This window comes from Scheffersomyces coipomensis (genome assembly GCF_036884675.1).
Source record: "Scheffersomyces coipomensis strain NRRL Y-17651 chromosome Unknown DFJ63scaffold_2, whole genome shotgun sequence".
NCBI lineage: Eukaryota > Fungi > Ascomycota > Pichiomycetes > Serinales > Debaryomycetaceae > Scheffersomyces > Scheffersomyces coipomensis.
In genome coordinates, this window is record NW_027042893.1 from 2,108,062 (window position 1) to 2,126,268 (window position 18,207).

Genomic DNA, 18,207 nt, shown 5'->3' on the forward strand with positions numbered 1-18,207 from the left:
TAACATAGTTGTAGATGGGAAATATGAAATGCGGGATGTAATAAGGAAAGTAGAAGGTAGATGACAGATAATAATGCTACACAAGAGCATATATCTTTTCTTTTCTTCTGTTTAGGTAATGTATCAATGATAACCCCGTTCTGCAAGTAATAGCATCGATTAATTAATGTTCATTAATAATATAATGGTAGCACTAAACTACGAACTAGATTTGAAACCAAAACTGTAGATCTGGGGACATAGACAACAAAGAAATAAGCATCATCAATACTTGGCACAAATAAACAACTAGTGTATCACTGTTTAAAAAATAGACTTTATCCAAAACCAAAAAAAGAAAAGACTTCTAATAATAAATTAATAATAATCATATCAAAGATTATGAGACAACAAGTACTTTACTCCTTACATATCAAATAAAGTCATTGATAAGCTTTTCCATAGTTAAGCTAATAATAGAAATAACCAGATATGATACATATATCCATCGCTTCAAAAGTTTCAAGATCGAGGTGTAATGCAGAAAAGAAAAGTATCAATTAGTTCGTAATGAACACCTAGGATAAATAGGATAAATAGTTTAGTCATTATTGAAATGTATGATTCATCTTATTGACATATTATGATTAATATATTATTAATAATAATAATATATACAAACCCATTAGAGAATATTATTTCGGGACTAGGATGGAATAGAATATAACAGATGGGTGGGGGGGAGTCAAAGGGAAGTGAAGGATCTGAAATAAAGTTCAAAATAGATTTTTGCATCCATTTTAATGGGCTCAACCCTTCTCGCCATGACTCTCTCCCTCCCACACACCATTCGATGAATCACACACCATTCGATGGATCATTGTCATAATAAAAATAAAAGAGACATCATGTTATAGTTTCGGAAGTTGTTAGCAGGAAATCACACGATTACGAGGAGCTTTCCGGAACTGAAACAAAAAAAAAATAAAAAAAATTAAAAATCTTTTTTTTTTATTTTTTTTATTTTTTGAAAAAGCGCGAAAATTCCCAATTGGGAAATTAGCATGATGACCCTGCTGATATCGTCACTTTATTATCTTAGTTTGACTTGATATCATCATCTATTATGTCTGATTATCAAATATTACAAGACGTCATTAACTACAATCTACATGCACGTAATAAAGAAGTAGTGATTCTTATTACGAGTTATTAGTTTGTTCTATATCTAATTCGTGAATGTTCATTACTAAGAAAAATTCGAAACTATAATGTATGTAAAAAGTAACGGAATGTGTATAAAGGAGAAAGAAATAAAGGACATAAAATAAATAAATCATGATAATCATAAATCATAGGAGTAAAAAGAGGATCATAAACCTTGTTGGTTCTTTTTGCTTTTGCTTTTAGTTTTGCTTTTAATTTTTATTGAAACCAAATGAATGAAGAATTGAAAAATAATAATATACCCAAAAAGTAATAGTCGTAATGTGTGTCATAAAGTGTAGTAGTAATTCGTAATCGTAATCGTAATCGTAATCATCTAATGATAAGTAACAATGAAATTCTTTTTATCATAATCTTCCACGCTATTTGCTGGAGTTTCCATAGCAAACACTTGTTTTGGACTTGATTTAGTATTGTTATTGTTATTGTTGGTTTTATTATTTTTCTCATAAGTATATTCTTCACGAGCGGAATGATATTCTTTGACTTCATCTTCCATGTCCTCGTCACTGTAATCACTTTCATCTTCATCTTCGTCTTCTTCTTCTTCTTCTTCAACATCGATGAATGAATTGGTGGTATGAGTATCTGGAGGAGTATTAAGTTGAGGATTGGAACTAACTTGTTCTTCTTTCTTTGATTTTGATTGATGATGATCTTTGAAGAAATCACATTTGATGATTTCTTTATATAAACTTGGTAATGCAATTCTATCATTTGGATTTAATTGGAAAATTTTATCTAATAATCTATTATATGATGATGAGATTGGTAAGATTGAACTTAAAATGTTTTTATTATTGTTTAAAATATAACTTTTGAAAACATCATTATTACTTTGTTGATCTTTAAATGATGCAATTGGCCATGGATTTCTTGAACATGAAATATTTATAAATAATACTCCTAATGACCAAATATCTCCTGCTAATGTTGGGAAGAATTTTGAATTTGATGGAGTAACAGTTGTATTATTAATTTCAATAGAATGATATTGTTTCATATCAACTAAGGATCTGATGACATTGTTGGTATTATAATTGGTAGTTCTTTCAGGAGCCATATAAAATGATGAACCACGACAAGCATTACAACAAATTAAATTTGAATCCATAGCTAAACCAAAATCAATTAAAACAATATGAATTTCATTATAATCAACAATGGAATTAAGAGATTTTCTTTTATAATTTGGATTATAATTAATCATGATATTTTCTGGTTTTAAATCACAATGATAAATACCATTTTGATCACAATATTCAATGGCTTCAATTAATTGTAACATAACATTTTTCATTAATAATTGTTTTAAATGTTCAGGTTGATGTCTTTGAAAGATTTCATTATCAATGATATTATTAAATAAATCTCCTTGTTCGAAATAATCCATAAGAATAATAATGGCTAAATTATCAAGATTTAAAACTTTATGAATAGTAATGATATTTGGATGTTGATGAACTTTTAAATGTAAAGCGATTTCTCTTAAGAATGGACAATGTAAACCATCATTTTTAATTAAATTTAAATCAATTTCATTAGCAACAGCTCTTGGATGAGATGCAAAATATTCAAAGATCTTTCTTTGAATATACTTTTTATTTTCGCCAGCATCTTTAGGTGAGGCATGCTTTAAGGGAGGATCTTTTAATAACATTTTTGCAGCAAATTGTTTTCCAGTAGTTATATCTTGAACAAGATAAATTAATCCATAAGTACCGGCACCGATTTTCTTAACAAATTTTAAGTTTCCATTCATCATGAATCCATTTAAGAGAATCAGATTTGGATTGGTAGGTATTGGTTTGGGAGATACATATGATTGAGGTATAGATGTAGTAGTGGCGTCTAGTAAAGGTAAAATATTTAATGTCATTTTTGTGAGGATATGATAATATGCAGTATGCTAGGTATAGTAGTTAAAATAGTAGTAGTCGTTGTGATAATAATAGTAGTAGTTTATCGTAATTGGTAATTGTATGATTGGTAATACAAGTATAAATGCTTTGTGAATGCTGATGGAGTAAATAAGGAATTGAATATAGATAAAACATTATCGAAATCAAAGTAGGAAATACACATGCTTTTATAATTTGTTTAAGGTCTGATTCCTGAAATAGCCTGGTGGTAAAAAACATTATAGCCATACCCAGAAAAAAAAGCACGTAATGATGATTAAACGATTTTATTTTTTATTTTTTTTATTTTTTTTATTTTTTTTATTTTTTTTTTATTTTTTTATTTTATTTTTATTAATTTTTTATTAATTCTTTTTTTTTTTTTTTTTTTTAGTGAGGAAGCGGCTGCGCAATATGGAAGTTTTAGGGAAGAAACAGCTTAGGAGAGACAAAAAAAAATGACATGGCACATAAATCCATCTCACTCGTTCATAAAAAATATCATCAACCATCTTATAAAGTCATGAGGGTGAATAGATGAAATCACAGTGCTTGTACTTCTACCTTTTGATTACTATTTGATTGACACCATCGTCAATCCTTTTGATTATTATTATTATTATACGTAGTAATTGAAACATCATATTTGAAACGCAAATAGGTTTCAAATCATACGGTTGGTATAGCCTGGTTAATAGTGACATCAATAGTGAAGTAATCGATTGAGGAGAGAGTTAACCTCGTAAGTGATTAGTGAAGGTTACTATTCATAGTAATAATGATTGTGTAACTATATCGACCGCCCTTCCTGCACACAGTTCGGCTTCTTTTTAAAGATGTCTCATATTATGCATTAAGACGAGTCAATCAAATGATTATGATTAAAAACAAATAAACAACAAATATTTTAATCAAAACCCCCACCAGCTTAAAACACTTATGTGTCAGTCATATGGTGTGATAAAATTGAATTGAGATCAGTTCATAAAAATCTTTTTTTTTTTTTATTTTTTTTATTTTTGTTTTTGGTTTTGGGTATAATGAGAGATCTACACGACCCTTTTGTTTTGTCAAGCTTTCGCTAGAATCCGGAAAGGACTTTAATCTCCATGACCTCTTTCACAAAGATCGACAATTTACGCGCCTTCTTTTTTTTGGTTTTATCATTAATTTTCCAGTCAGCTGACCTTCTTTCAGAGATAATGCTTAACTTCTTGGCTCTATTTCAGTTCAATAAGTAATTATAATTCCTAATCATTCATTAAACAAGGCTGGTACCATAGTATATGGTCAATAATATATATACCATTGTTGATCTCATCGATATTTTTCTGGTTTTTCTCCTGCTTTATTATTAGAGATTGTCCCTTATGATGTATTTTTACATTTACTGAAAATTTATTATTATGACTATTATTAATTAAGAAATAATTAATCATTATCATTATGGTTACTCATTTCAGCCTTCGCCTCTCTTTACCTTAGTTTACTTTACCTTCCTCATCCAGATATTCTAACCCACTCAGATATGCAAGAGAAGGAGGTAACTAATCTATACAGTTTATTCCTAACTTTGACTTTTTTTTTGGTTGCTAACTTTCTCTTTTCATAAACTTTATCTTTAGCTCTTCCCATCAGGGCAAAAACCAAAAAAAAGTTTTTTTTTCGAAACCTTTTTTTTTTACGCTGCGCTGCTGCTGATGCTGCTGTCTCAGTAAATTCATTTCTTTCTTTTCACATGCAAGTGAACCTCAGTAAAATTTAACAACAACAAAAATACCGCTAGCTAAAACCTGATAATGAATATGGGATTTCACCTTAAATGATCTAAGATGCTACTGAATTCAAGTCATATACAAGCTAAGTAAACTAAATACATTCACCATTACTCTCTCCTCATTGGATTACCCATATATTTCCCACCTTTGTTCTTATCTTGGCCTCTCTTAATCTTCTTGTTAACTATTTTTTGCAATAACTTACTACACTTGGTGTTTTCCTTTCTTAGTGACACGCACTCACTATCAAAATAAAATTTGCCATCATTTCTTAGCGTATTTTCTCGGTATGCACCCAAATATTTTTCTCCCTAAATTTCAGTTTAGGCATAGACTACTTAGTGACACTTGTCACCCTAAATATTTAATGTTTAATTAATTTTAATTTATTTTTAGTTTGTATTTTTTATTTTCGCAACATAACGAGGGGCACTAAAAGAGGGGGAAAGAGACAGGCTAGTCCAGGCACATCTATAAACCATTTATTCATTCCATTGTGTTGTGAAAAGGTTTAGGTACGAAAACAATCTCCTAAGTCCTATTCGTGAATAAACTCCTGATTCATAACTAGCCACTCAAAAACTCTAACACCTTTACTTACTGATTCATTTTCACATGCAAGTCCGACATAGCTACCTCTTTCTTTCTGTCTATCCTCTTCTCTTCAATTATAGTTTACTATCGTCGTATAATTCTAACGACTGGTGATCCCCGATATACCACCTTTGGTTGGCGATTGCAGTAGTTAGTCAATTTCATTCATGGTTTACATTTCACTTCTACTTTAGGTATATTTATCGTTTAATTATTTACATAATAAATGTACAAACATTCTTTATTTACTTTACTTTACTTTCTTATTAAAACTAACTTTTCATGTGCAATTCATAAAATGCAATGTCATTCATTAATTCATTACAACCATTCTTTATTGATTTCAATATAGCAACTTCCAGAAGCAGGTTTACTATCAACTATGGCTTCTCTTAACTCCTCCGATGTAATTTCAGGAAATTCAACCTTATAATACTTATCAGTTAAAGCTTTAACCAATCCAGGTAACTTTTTCGTAGTAGTTAAATGAACTATAGATCCTCCCCAACCTGCACCAGTGATTCTAGAACCATATGATCCATGAGCTAAAGCAATTGAACAAATTTCATTTAATTTGGCATTTGAAGAATTGTTTAATAAATCTAATGATATTTGAGATTCATTCATGATTTCTCCAAATCCTTTTAAGAATTTTAATCCATCATTCGATGAATTGGTTTCTTCTAATAATTTTAAACATTGTAAAACTTTTAAACTTTCAGCATAAACATGTTTAACTCTTTGATATAATTTTAAATTATCAAATCTAACTGGTACTTTAGTTAAATAAGTTTCTTCAAATTTTGATTCTGAAATTTCTAATCTTTCACTAGCATGTTTAACTGAAAATCCAATTTTTTCTTCATCATTAAATATATCATCTTTTTCAATCAAGGTCAATAAATATTGTAATCTTTCAATACCAACTTCAACATCATTTCCATCCCATGGTTGTTCATGTAAAATTTGAGTATAATAAGAATCTAAAAATCCTCTTAAACTTCCACTTTTAATATTAGAATCCTTAGGTAAGTCAAGGCCAAATTTATGAGCTAATAAATCAGCTCCAATTCCCATTTCAACCACTCTTAAATTATAATGAATGGGAGCAGTTTCATGTTTATTACTCTTTTGTAAACTATTAGTGATTAAGAATGCTAATTCTTCATCCTTGGAAATAGATGGGAATTTAAATGGAACTCCCATTAATTTAGGTTTGAATTTAACTAATAATGCTTTAGAGGCTTCACCATAAATTGAAGCACATTGATCCATACCACCAGTATTAACACCAACATAATGTTCACTAACTACTGTGATTTTAGTTAAATCACTTTTGGAAATATGAGGAACATCATTAGCAGCCAAAACAGCTAATGTTGAAGCTACACAGAATGCAGCTGATGAACTTAACCCACCTCCAGTTGGAACTGTACCGTTAAATGCAACTTTCAACCCTTTCAATGGTTTCTTACCATGGTCCAATAATTCAGGATGATTATCTAAGATATAATTATGAGCGACAATAACAGCACATTTGAAATAACTAGCCCAAGAGAATGAATCACCGGAATTGATAGCAATGACACTTCCATCGGCAGGTAATTCAAATGTTTCAGGTTCAAATGAATCATCAGTATTGATTAATTTAATATCACGAGAATCAGAATATGATTTTCCAACACCAATAACATCAACATCAATAGCCATAGGTAATACCGGGAAAAAATTATAATCAATATGATCACCCATTAAATTAACTCTACCGGGAGATCTGCTTATGAATTCAGGGTCATCATTGAAATTCGATTTAAACGTTTTAACTAAATTGATAATTCTAGATTCATGAAGTTGAGGATTAGATGAAAATGAAAGATCCTTAAACGTGGGGACTAACGACGTCATCTTTTCGAAAAAATATATAAGTGAATAAACGGAAGACAGCAAGCTTTCAAAAAGACTCTTTTTCTAACAAAATATGAAAAGAATAATGGATGGAAATGTAGTTTGTTATTTTCTTTCATATATATATGTGGAGATTTTTAAATTTTCGTTCGGTCAATTTGAAGTCTTGCAAAATACTGTAACGTTACACTCTTTTTTCGCCGGAAAAATTAAAATTAAACATTTTTAAAAAATTTTAAAAAATGTCTGCATGATAAGATATAAACATGGGGTGTAATTCGATGGATAAACTTTTTAGTTTTGGTTTTACCGAACATTATAAAGTGTAATGGTTTGAGGGCTTTCTTATGGTATTTCCCCAAACGGTATAACGAAATGTCTGGTATTTCATCGGTATTCATTTTGAATGACTTTTGGAGCAAGCTGGTTAGTCATTAAGGGATAATTCAAGCAATCATGAGCAATGTTTGAGGTATTTACAATAGTTACTCGATATTATTAAATGATATAGGTTAAAATGGCGTTACTTCTGCTACAGATCTGGTGGTTGTTTGTAAGCAATCTGCTCAATAGGAAGCTACTTCGAAGTTACTTCAAGCTTGAAAAAGAGTTTCAAGCGTTAACAATATCGTTAGACTATTCTCTTCCTTTCTTCCAAGGTGGCTCTCCTGATGTACCTTTTATTCCGTTTCAAAGAACACATAATTACGATTAAAAGCTCTTCTGTCAATGTTTTGATAATCAGACATTTTTTTAGAGATGATGAAATAAACGAAGCTGCAAACACGTTTCCCCGGTATCTCACGATCTGGGGTCGTCCCCCAATCTAAATGTCAATTTTTTTCTGTAACGTTACATATAAATTTCCAAGCCAAGTCCGGAGAGCAGCTCGAAGCGTAAATAGGAGTGGAGGTAATTTATATATGTGTTGAATTAACCCCAGGCCAAATTTGAAAAAAAAATTATTCATAACTTGTTTCTTTCTTTCTGATTCAAATAAACTTACTATCAAATAATCATGTCTGAATATATCCTCGTCACTGGTGGTGCTGGTTATATTGGTTCCCATACCGTTATCGAATTAATCAACAATGGTCATAAAGTTGTTGTAGTTGACAATTTAGTCAACTCCAGTTATGAAGCAATTGCCAGAGTTGAATTTATCGTCAAACAATCAATTCCTTTCTTCAATGTTGATATCAGAGACTATGAAAAGTTATCTAAAGTGTTCAAAGCTTACAAGATCAAAGGTGTTATTCATTTCGCTGCTTTAAAGGCCGTTGGTGAATCAACTAAGATCCCATTAGATTATTATGACAATAATGTTACTGGTACTGTCAACTTATTAAAAGTTTTAAAGGAAAACGATGTTAACTCAATTGTTTTCAGTTCTTCTGCAACTGTTTATGGTGATGTTACTAGATTTGGTGATGATAGATATATTCCAATTCCAGAAGAATGTCCAATGGATCCAACTAATCCATATGGTAATACTAAATTTGTTATCGAAAACATCCTAAAAGATGTTCATTCCAGTGAATCCGAAAAATGGAAAGTCGCAGTTTTAAGATATTTCAATCCAATCGGGGCACATCCATCAGGTTTAATTGGTGAAGATCCTTCTGGAATCCCAAATAACTTATTACCTTACTTAGCTCAAGTTGCTATTGGTAGAAGAGAAAAATTATCAATCTTTGGTAGTGATTACAAGAGTCATGATGGAACTCCGATTAGAGATTATATCCATGTTGTTGATTTAGCTAAGGGTCATATTGCTGCCTTAGACTATTTACATAAAATTAACGAAGGTGGTTTATATAGAGAATGGAACTTAGGTACTGGTAAAGGTTCTACTGTCTTCGATGTTTATAATGCGTTCAGTAAAGCTGTTGGTAAGAAATTACCTTATGAAGTTGTCGGTAGAAGAGCTGGTGATGTTCTTGATTTAACTGCTAACCCAGCTAGAGCCAATAAGGAATTAGGCTGGAAAGCCGAATTAGGCATTGAACAAGCTTGTGAAGATTTATGGAAATGGACTACTGCTAATCCTCATGGTTTCAATGTTGAAGGTTATTCATCAAAGACTTTCGAAAGTGATGGTAACTACGGTAATAGATTACAAACATTTGTTAATGGTGAATTATCTGTCTCCTTAGCTAACCGTGGTGCTTTGATTCAAGATATTAACTTTGATGGTGATCACATTGTTAATGCTTATGATAATGGTGATGACTACTTATTAAAATCAAATCCATTCTTTGGAACAACCGTTGGTCGTGTTGCTAATAGAATTGCCAACGCTGAATTTGAATTAAACGGTAAGACTTATCATTTACCAAAGAATGAAAATAACAACACTTTACATGGTGGTCTTGTTGGTTATGATAAAGAAAATTTCTTAGGTCCAATTGTTAAGAAAGAAAAAGATGTTTTTATTGTTGAATACAAATTAATTGATCCAGATGGAAAAAATAACTTCCCAGGTGATGTTGAAAACATTGTTAGATACTATATTGATAATAAATCTATTAAGATTGAATATGAAGCTCAATTAATCAATGATAAAGTTGATGCTACTATTATTAATATCACCAACCATTCTTACTTCAATCTTTCAGGTGATGCTACTACTGATGATACTGTTGTTAAGTTAAGTTACGATAATTACTTAGAAGTTGATGCCAAGACTTTATTACCAACTGGTAATGTCGTCAAGCATGATAGAGTTGATGCCAACAAACCAATTACTTTAAGTGAAGCAACTTTCTATGATTATTGTTTTGTGATTGATAATGATGCTGATGCCATTGATACTAGAAAATTTGAATTAAAGAAAGTCTTTGAAGCTACTCATCCAAGATCTCATACTAAGTTTGTTGTCTCAACTACTGAACCAACTTATCAATTCTATACCGGTGTTGGTGTCGACACTAAAGGATTCGTTGCTAGAAGTGGTTTCTGTGTTGAACCAGGTAGATTTGTCGATGCTATCCATAATGAAAAATGGGCTCCTCAAGTTATTTTAAAGAAAGGTGAAGTATACGGAAGTATAATCCAATATGACTTATCTAAGGTTTAAAAAATTTAAAGACATTTATATAGCTAATAATAAAAGATACTTTATGATTTGATAATTTAAGTAGAGTAATAGAATAATTGCTGCAAATATTTGCGAAATTTGTAATATATGCTTTGTTTAATTGAATTAACCAAGAGTTTATGTACAGCGAGACTAAATTATAACTGTCTGAGTTAACAATTAGTTCACTCCAAGGTTTACCTCATAAGTAAATAGGCAAATACTAGTAAATTTTTGACTAGATTAACACCATCGATGAAGATATGTTTCCCAATTTAGTCTAATTTTTCATTTTTTCCACGGAATGACTTCCAAATTAGGTTAAAATCCGCAAATAAACGTGCTAATTGTCATGTGATATAGACACTTTATAGTTTTCACAACAACTTTTTCGGTTGTTGCTTCGTTCCTCATGGCCCAATGGTCAAGGCGTCTGGCTACGATTTAGTATCCACTTCTGGAACCAGAAGATTCCAGGTTCGACTCCTGGTGGGGAAGCACTTTTTTTTTTATTATTTTTGAGAGTTTAGAAATCAAAACTAAATCAAAATATTTAATGATATCAATTGCATTATCTTTGTTTTTACCACAGCATAACGATGAAGGTTTATTCAATTTATATTTTAAATAAGGCTGGTGGTCTCATATATCAAAATGACGTCAATCCTGGTCTTAATCGATTGACGGCTAATGATTATTTAGTGCTAGCTGGTACGCTTCATGGTGTTCATGCTATTGCTTCAAGATTGACACCAGCTTTAAATGGACGAGATACAACAAATCCAACAGAATCCCATAGCAATAAAAATGCAGCGATACTATCTACAGGTAAAGTACAAGATGCTAATAGTAACAAGTCAGGTTTACAGAGTATAGAGACTGATCTTTTCAACCTTTACATATTTCAAACATTAACTGGTATCAAGTTTATCCTAGTAACTTCACCAAATCCAGTGGTACACAATCTACAACAAATAAATCGAGAGTTGACAAATAGAGGAGAACTTAGCAAGCAATATGATCAAGCCAATGAAGTCTTCAAGCATTTATATATTGTTTATTCTGATTACGTGATGAAAGATCCATTTTATTCATTGGATATGCCGATTAAGAGTAGTTTATTTGATATGAAAGTTAAGGAAATTATATAATACATTTAATATATACACATTATAAATAGGGATAATAATTATCTATTAAGTCCTTTATCCCACTTCTAAAGTCTATTTCTGGCTTCCAGCCCAACTGTTTAATCTTGTCATCGTTGATGGAGTATTGTAAATCATTATATTCCCTATCATTCACAAATACCACTTTATCATCAATTTCAGATTTATTCCCAAAAAATAATTCTCCAATCAATTTAATCACAGCGTAGTTGCTGATTTCAAAATCATTTCCAATATTATATGAATCATCTAGATTACCGTTTTCCCAAATTAATTGTAACCCATTTAAGAAGTCCTTTACATGGAGATATCTCCTCTTGTTCGAGCCACTCCCATGTATTGGTATCTTTTTGCCATGTTTTAAACAGTGCAAAGTTCTCGATATAATTTTCTCAGGATATTGATATGGACCGTAAATATTGTTCGGTCTGATAATGCAAATTGGAAGTTTGTATGAATATCTATACGAGTTAATGATGAGGTCGACTGCAGCTTTACTTGCAGAATAAGGATTTGTAGGATTTAAAATGCCTTGTTCATTGACATCAATGTCAGAATCTCCATATACTTCATCAGTCGATATATGTAAAAAGTTTATATTAACTTCAGGCCGAGATTTCTTTAGCAATCTATAGCATTCCAATAAATTTTGGGTACTTAAAATATTGTTCTTAGTAAAATACAATGGTGACTCGAATGATTTATCCACACAAGATTCGGCTGCAAAGTTGATTATATCAGTTATCTGATAGATTTCATAGTCAGTGACCAACAATTGAAATAAGTCGAGATACGATTCCGCCAAGTCAAGTTTTATGAATTTAAAATTCTCTGCATCTGTGATATCAATAATATTCTTGGTTGAGTTATCACTTGAATAACTTAACTTGTCTATACAAATGAAGTAGTAGTTTGGATAGTTCTTAACAAAGTGATTCAAAAAGTTTGAACCGATGAAACCAGCACCTCCGGTAACTAGGATACACTTAGTATAAACTTTTGTCATACTCAAGATTTTTGTTTGTGTTAAATTATAAATATACTGGAAACTGTCTTAAAGAAAACAAAATTTCGGAATCAATAAGTATTTAAATAAGATGCTTTCAAAAAGATTATGATGATGATTATAATTAATTTGCGTGACGAAAAAAACTACAACGTTACATACGTTTCCCCATACATAATCAAATTAGTTATCGATGTTATGTGTCAATAGTTAAGATTCGGAATAACCTCATCCCCAAAGCATGTTTGAAACGGATGTAATAAGTTAAACCATTTCATTGTCTGATCATAGTGTCGGGTTAATTCATACCAAATTTCAGACATTTTTTGAAGTTATGGGGTGCAGATCGGACAAAAATTCGAAATGCGACTCCACACGACCTTTAAATATTACAACGTTACAGAAAATATTTCGAAGTTTTGATGAAAACAGATAAAACCAAAGAAGTTCGGTCAGTTTTTGAATTTTTGAATTTATACCATAATTTACTATAAAAAGAAGTCATAATCCCAGTTACAAACTCCAAAATGAATGGTATGGAACATTTGCTAAATCCCATAACATCGTCTCCGACATATATAAGAATGACACAACAATTTGATTTTACTAATCATTCACATCGTCGTCACAACCCATTAACCAATACTTACGTCTTATGCTCTCCTCATCGAGCAAAAAGACCTTGGCAAGGTGCTCGTGAAGAAGTCAAGAAGACGAATTTACCAGACTATGATCCTAAATGTTATTTATGTCCAGGAAATATCAGAGCTACTGGTGATGTTAATCCTAAATTTGATTCTACTTTTATATTCACTAATGATTATCCAGCTGTGAAGTTAGACCAACCTGATTATACTGAAGAAGAAGAAAGTGATACATTAAAGGGAAGATTACTTAAAACTGAAGGTGTTAAGGGTAAATGTTTCGTTATATGTTTCAGTCCAAACCATAACTTAACTATACCTATAATGACTATAAAAGAGTTAGTAAAGGTAGTTAACACTTGGCAAAAGTTGTATAATGATTTACAAACAGAAGCCTTAAGTGGTGATGCTCCATATAAATATTTACAAATTTTTGAAAATAAAGGTTTTGCTATGGGTTGTTCAAATCCCCATCCTCATGGTCAAGCTTGGTGTTTGGATGTCGTGCCTACTGAAGTTGATCATGAATTAGAAAACATGGGAAACTATCATAGAAAGTATCATTCTCATTTACTTGGTGATTATATTAAACTTGAATTAGAAGAAAAAGAAAGAGTTGTTCTTGAAAATGATTCCTTCATTGTTGTGGTTCCATATTGGGCTTTATGGCCCTTTGAAACTTTAGTGATGTCCAAAGAGCATTTAACATCCACTGCTGATTTTAATGAAAAGCACAAGACTGATTTAGCCTCGATTTTAAAGAAATTAACTACCAAGTATGATAATCTTTTCAATACCTCATTCCCATATTCGATGGGTATTCATCAAGCTCCATTAAAATGTTCCGAAGAAGAAAAGAACGCTTCATGGTTCCACATGCATTTCTATCCACCTTTATTAAGATCAGCTACGGTTAAGAAATTCTGTGTTGGTTTTGAAATGTTAGGAGAACCACAAAGAGATTTAACCAGTGAACAAGCTGCTGCAAGATTAATAGAGTTAAATGGAGATAAACATTTTATGGAATAAATACATATAGAAGTACGTAAATAATGATTTTTATTTGATTTAATTAGGAATTAGATTAATAATGTATAATAATATTAAAAACAACCCAAAATAAACCTCGATGGGAGTTTTTAGCAGCCTTATCTGTTAATTGTATGTTCCTGTACATTAAGATTTCTTTTGATCTCATTTCGTTTCTTTTTTTTTTTTGCTAAAATTTTTTTTACAGTAATTTAGAGTAGAGGTAAAACAGAGTATAGACATCAACTAAAATGACAATAGAAGAATCAATAGAGATTGCAGTGGCGAACTTAAGTGTGTCAGAGGATAGTGTATCAACCAAGGAATCAAAACCACCTTTAGATAGTAGAGTATGGAAAGATACTCCGTTCACATTCGGGCAGAGATTGTTAGAAAAGGATGATGATGTCTTCAGTCACAATGCATGGGACCGTGTAGAATGGGGTGAAGAACAGATATTAGATGCTCAAGAAAAGATTTCAAAACAATATGATAATCCAGTTAAAGATTTTGATAAAAAATTATATAATTCTAACCCTGCTAAATACTGGGATATATTCTACAAACATAATCAAGAAAACTTTTTTAAAGATAGAAATTGGTTGAAGATAGAGTTCCCACTGTTATATGAAGTTACAAGTGAAGATTATAGTGAAAAGGCAACTATTTTAGAAATAGGATGTGGAGCAGGTAATACATTTTTCCCAGTTTTAAGTCAAAATAAGAATCCAAATCTTAAAATTTTTGGATGTGATTATCTGAAAGTTGCAGTTGATTTAGTTCGTTCCAATGAAGAATTCACCATAAATCATGAAAAGGGAGTTGCATATTCATCCGTATGGGATTTAGCTAATCCAGATGGTATAATACCGGAAGATTTAGAAGAAAATAGTGTAGATATCGTCATTATGATTTTCGTTTTCCTGGCGTTACATCCAGATGAGTGGAAACATGCTGTAAATAATTTGGCAAAAGTTTTGAAACCAGGAGGTAAGATATTATTCAGAGATTATGGAAGATATGATTTAGCTCAAGTCAGATTCAAAAAAGAAAGACTTCTAGAAGATAACTTTTATATAAGAGGTGATGGTACCAGAGTTTATTTCTTTACAGAAGAAGAATTAAGAGAAATTTTTGGTGAAAGATTTAAAGAAGAAAAGATTGCTACAGATAGAAGATTATTAGTAAATAGAAAGAAACAATTAAAGATGTATAGAAATTGGTTGCAAGCTGTATTCCAAGCTTGAGTTAAACTTTTATTATTATAATATACAAGAAGTTATCTAAATGCTTGAAAGTATTCCAAACCTGTAGAATAGATTCGTTTAATAATGGCGTGGCATCAATGCCATGGATGTATACAGTATTGGAATTAGTTGAAACTTGAAGGTGAGGTACATTATGGTCAAGAACATCATTAAGAGTGGTAGGTGAATCACCTTTAGTTGGAGAAATAGGATTTTGAATTACGGTAACTTCTCCAGAAACATATATTCGGATAGGGATTCTAAACGCATCGAAAGTTGGTATGATTTTTGAATTGATAGCATTGAAAGTCATCCAATTATGAGTTTCAATCCCATACCATAAATGATTTGAATCTGATTCACTTAATCCCATGATTGGTTTTGAGCTTGAATTCAAAACGTAACATGATTGTTTTAATTGATTAACAATCACTTCATTAAGCATTCGTTTATAATTTATAGACAAGTCATCGTTTTGATAAATGAAAGGAATAATCTCTCCAGAGGGATATTTATCATATTTCAACTCAAGTACCCATGAATTCTTAATTTGGGTGGTTGTGGTGTCATTAGCTCGTGCGATAATTACTGATGGTAGATACAAGTAATCATAGAGTACACCCACAGGTACATTCCATTTTATAGGTTGACCATCATATTCCAACCATACAGGCTTATTATATATCGACGGTATGAATAGTTTGAAATAACTCACAATTGATTCGAAATATAACGCAAAATATGAATTTCGATGAATTGATAGAAGAAATTCCTTTACCGTATCATCAACGTGTAATCTAATCGTTATATTAATCGACCCATTCCAAAGCTTTTCCCTAACTTCATAAAACAAACCATGATCCTCTCCATGCAACTCCATCACCTCTGAAATTGCAAAAGTAATATTCCTGGTGAGTTGTGAACCTGTCCTTAACTGATTTGGTTGTTACCAGCGTCGTATTCCTTTTTTTAATTTACCAGCCATTTTTTTTTCCTAAAGCAGCACCTCCGCAAAAAACACAATTACTGTAAAAAATTAGCTTTTAATATGGCAGAGAACAATAATTGATAATTATATAATGTATGGAAAATACCACAAATTATAAACGAAACAAGAACATAGAAGAAATTGCTATAGTCATAGAAGGAATTAGTTTAACAGATCAATATGAGACATGATAATTCGTCAAAACAGACGTTGAAATCGTCAGACTTACCTCCAGATATCCCAGCTATCACTTTTGCATCCGATTTAGCTCATATTGTGGAAAGTTATAGACCTGGAAATCATAATATAAGTGATATTCCTGAAGAAATCCCTGTGTTTAATAGACAAACGGGGAAGATCAAACAATTTTTAAAGAAGAGATCAAGATCATTACATAAGAAAAGAGTTACCAGTATGCCTATTATCAATGTTAATCAAACCAATCACGTTGATGTAGTTAAAGAATTACCCCAAGTTCCCCCTAAACCAATTGGAAGAGAAGAAAGAAGATCTATTTCAATGAGTAATCCATATGCACAAGAATATCCAAATTACAATTATAATTCGATATTACAATCATACGACTCTGGTTCTGAGTCTGAATCTGAAGAAGGTGAGATCGAAGAAGAAAACTCTATTCAATTTAAACAGCCACCTAGATTTATGAGAACAAACGATGAAGGTGATGAATCAAGTGTGTTTTCCAATCCTGCAAGCAGTATTTATTCATCCCATTCTTCAAATTTATCTCATGGATCAAATTCGGAAAGTATCATAGCAAAGAGTATTTTAGATGTGGTTCATGGATATTCTTCCCCAACTGTTACATCTGATAAATCATCTATATTATCTCGTAATTTTGATTTAGACAATATTTATTCAAGTCCAATATCTGATATTGGTCTTTCAAGTCATGATGAAATAGGGAGTTTCGTTGATAGTTTATTTTCAGATTTATCTCATATTAGAAATGGAGATTTTGAAATCCCACCTCCACCACCACCTCATACAGTTCCTATCATTACTCCAACTATATCATATAATACTTCCACTACTCCATATACACCTCCTACTCCAATTATAGATTCATTTCCACCTCCAATGCCACAAAAGGAATTACCTAAGAAACCAATATATACCCCCCAATTACGAATTCCTAAATCAAGACCACAGAAGTATGGAACTACCATGACTCCAGCTATAAGTAATTCTCAACCTACAATTCATAGTAGTGTCTCATTCAAAGACGATCCTAAAGCAGAAATCAAAGCTTATGTTAGACAAAGGCCATTCAGTTATAGTTTAGATGGACCAAAGCAATATAAATTATCCCGATTTCCATCCATGGGTCATAAGAAAGTTCATCGATTAGCATCAGGATCAACATCTATACCTACTCCACTTCCAAAAGATGATTTTCAACCAAGAAGAATCATGAGTGAACAAATTATTCCTAATGCAAGATATCAAACCAGTCAATTAGAGATTAAACCTAAACCTCGAAATGTTTCCAGCAAACAAGATGTTATAAAGAGTCATATTCATCAATTCGTAATGAATGAAAAAAGGAAGGAAATCGTTAATGGTAAGAATTTACCCCGAGTTCCAAGTGAAAGAGAGAATAGATTTGGTAAACGGGGAGGACATTATTAGATTAGATA

General features: G+C 31.3%; 9 protein-coding genes and 1 non-coding gene across 10 annotated transcripts; 6 read left to right on the forward strand and 4 right to left on the reverse strand. All coding sequences in view use genetic code 12, as the record gives it.

Moving 5' to 3' along the window:
- Positions 1-1,522: 1,522 nt before the first annotated feature.
- On the reverse strand, positions 1,523-3,085 carry SHA3 (putative serine/threonine protein kinase; the record flags this gene model as incomplete). Its single annotated transcript, XM_064905901.1, has 1 exon — positions 1,523-3,085. One exon carries the CDS (start codon positions 3,083-3,085, stop codon positions 1,523-1,525), a length of 1,563 nt encoding a protein of 520 aa, XP_064764069.1.
- A 2,591-nt stretch (positions 3,086-5,676) lies between these two features.
- Positions 5,677-7,589, reverse strand: GAL1 (galactokinase). The gene has a single exon (XM_064906892.1). It carries the CDS (start codon positions 7,382-7,384, stop codon positions 5,801-5,803), a length of 1,584 nt encoding a protein of 527 aa, XP_064764070.1. The 5' UTR covers positions 7,385-7,589; the 3' UTR covers positions 5,677-5,800.
- A 683-nt stretch (positions 7,590-8,272) lies between these two features.
- GAL10 (bifunctional UDP-glucose 4-epimerase/aldose 1-epimerase) lies at positions 8,273-10,593 on the forward strand. Its single transcript, XM_064906893.1, has one exon. The coding sequence runs from the start codon at positions 8,403-8,405 to the stop codon at positions 10,461-10,463; it is 2,061 nt and encodes a 686-aa protein (XP_064764071.1). The 5' UTR covers positions 8,273-8,402; the 3' UTR covers positions 10,464-10,593.
- DFJ63DRAFT_93627 (TRAPP subunit) lies at positions 10,592-11,624 on the forward strand. The gene has a single exon (XM_064909213.1). It carries the CDS (start codon positions 11,063-11,065, stop codon positions 11,612-11,614), a length of 552 nt encoding a protein of 183 aa, XP_064764072.1. The 5' UTR covers positions 10,592-11,062; the 3' UTR covers positions 11,615-11,624.
- DFJ63DRAFT_t47 lies at positions 10,870-10,961 on the forward strand. Its single transcript has one exon. It is a non-coding gene; the product is annotated as a tRNA-Arg (tRNA).
- Positions 11,625-12,902, reverse strand: GAL102 (Gal102p). Its single transcript, XM_064909214.1, has one exon. The coding sequence runs from the start codon at positions 12,636-12,638 to the stop codon at positions 11,634-11,636; it is 1,005 nt and encodes a 334-aa protein (XP_064764073.1). The 5' UTR covers positions 12,639-12,902; the 3' UTR covers positions 11,625-11,633.
- On the forward strand, positions 12,902-14,402 carry GAL7 (UDP-glucose:hexose-1-phosphate uridylyltransferase). The gene has a single exon (XM_064909212.1). The coding sequence runs from the start codon at positions 13,166-13,168 to the stop codon at positions 14,309-14,311; it is 1,146 nt and encodes a 381-aa protein (XP_064764074.1). The 5' UTR covers positions 12,902-13,165; the 3' UTR covers positions 14,312-14,402.
- Positions 14,403-14,562: 160 nt separating this feature from the next.
- ABP140 (Abp140p) lies at positions 14,563-15,558 on the forward strand (the record flags this gene model as incomplete). The annotated part of the gene is made up of 1 exon (XM_064904810.1): positions 14,563-15,558. One exon carries the CDS (start codon positions 14,563-14,565, stop codon positions 15,556-15,558), a length of 996 nt encoding a protein of 331 aa, XP_064764075.1.
- Positions 15,559-15,590: 32 nt separating this feature from the next.
- On the reverse strand, positions 15,591-16,438 carry DFJ63DRAFT_334315 (uncharacterized protein; the record flags this gene model as incomplete). The annotated part of the gene is made up of 2 exons (XM_064908018.1): positions 15,591-15,619; positions 15,751-16,438. The coding sequence occupies 2 exons, from the start codon at positions 16,436-16,438 to the stop codon at positions 15,591-15,593; spliced, it is 717 nt and encodes a 238-aa protein (XP_064764076.1).
- A 288-nt stretch (positions 16,439-16,726) lies between these two features.
- DFJ63DRAFT_312062 (uncharacterized protein) lies at positions 16,727-18,199 on the forward strand (the record flags this gene model as incomplete). The annotated part of the gene is made up of 1 exon (XM_064905902.1): positions 16,727-18,199. The coding sequence occupies one exon, from the start codon at positions 16,727-16,729 to the stop codon at positions 18,197-18,199; it is 1,473 nt and encodes a 490-aa protein (XP_064764077.1).
- Between the last annotated feature and the right edge of the window lie 8 nt (positions 18,200-18,207).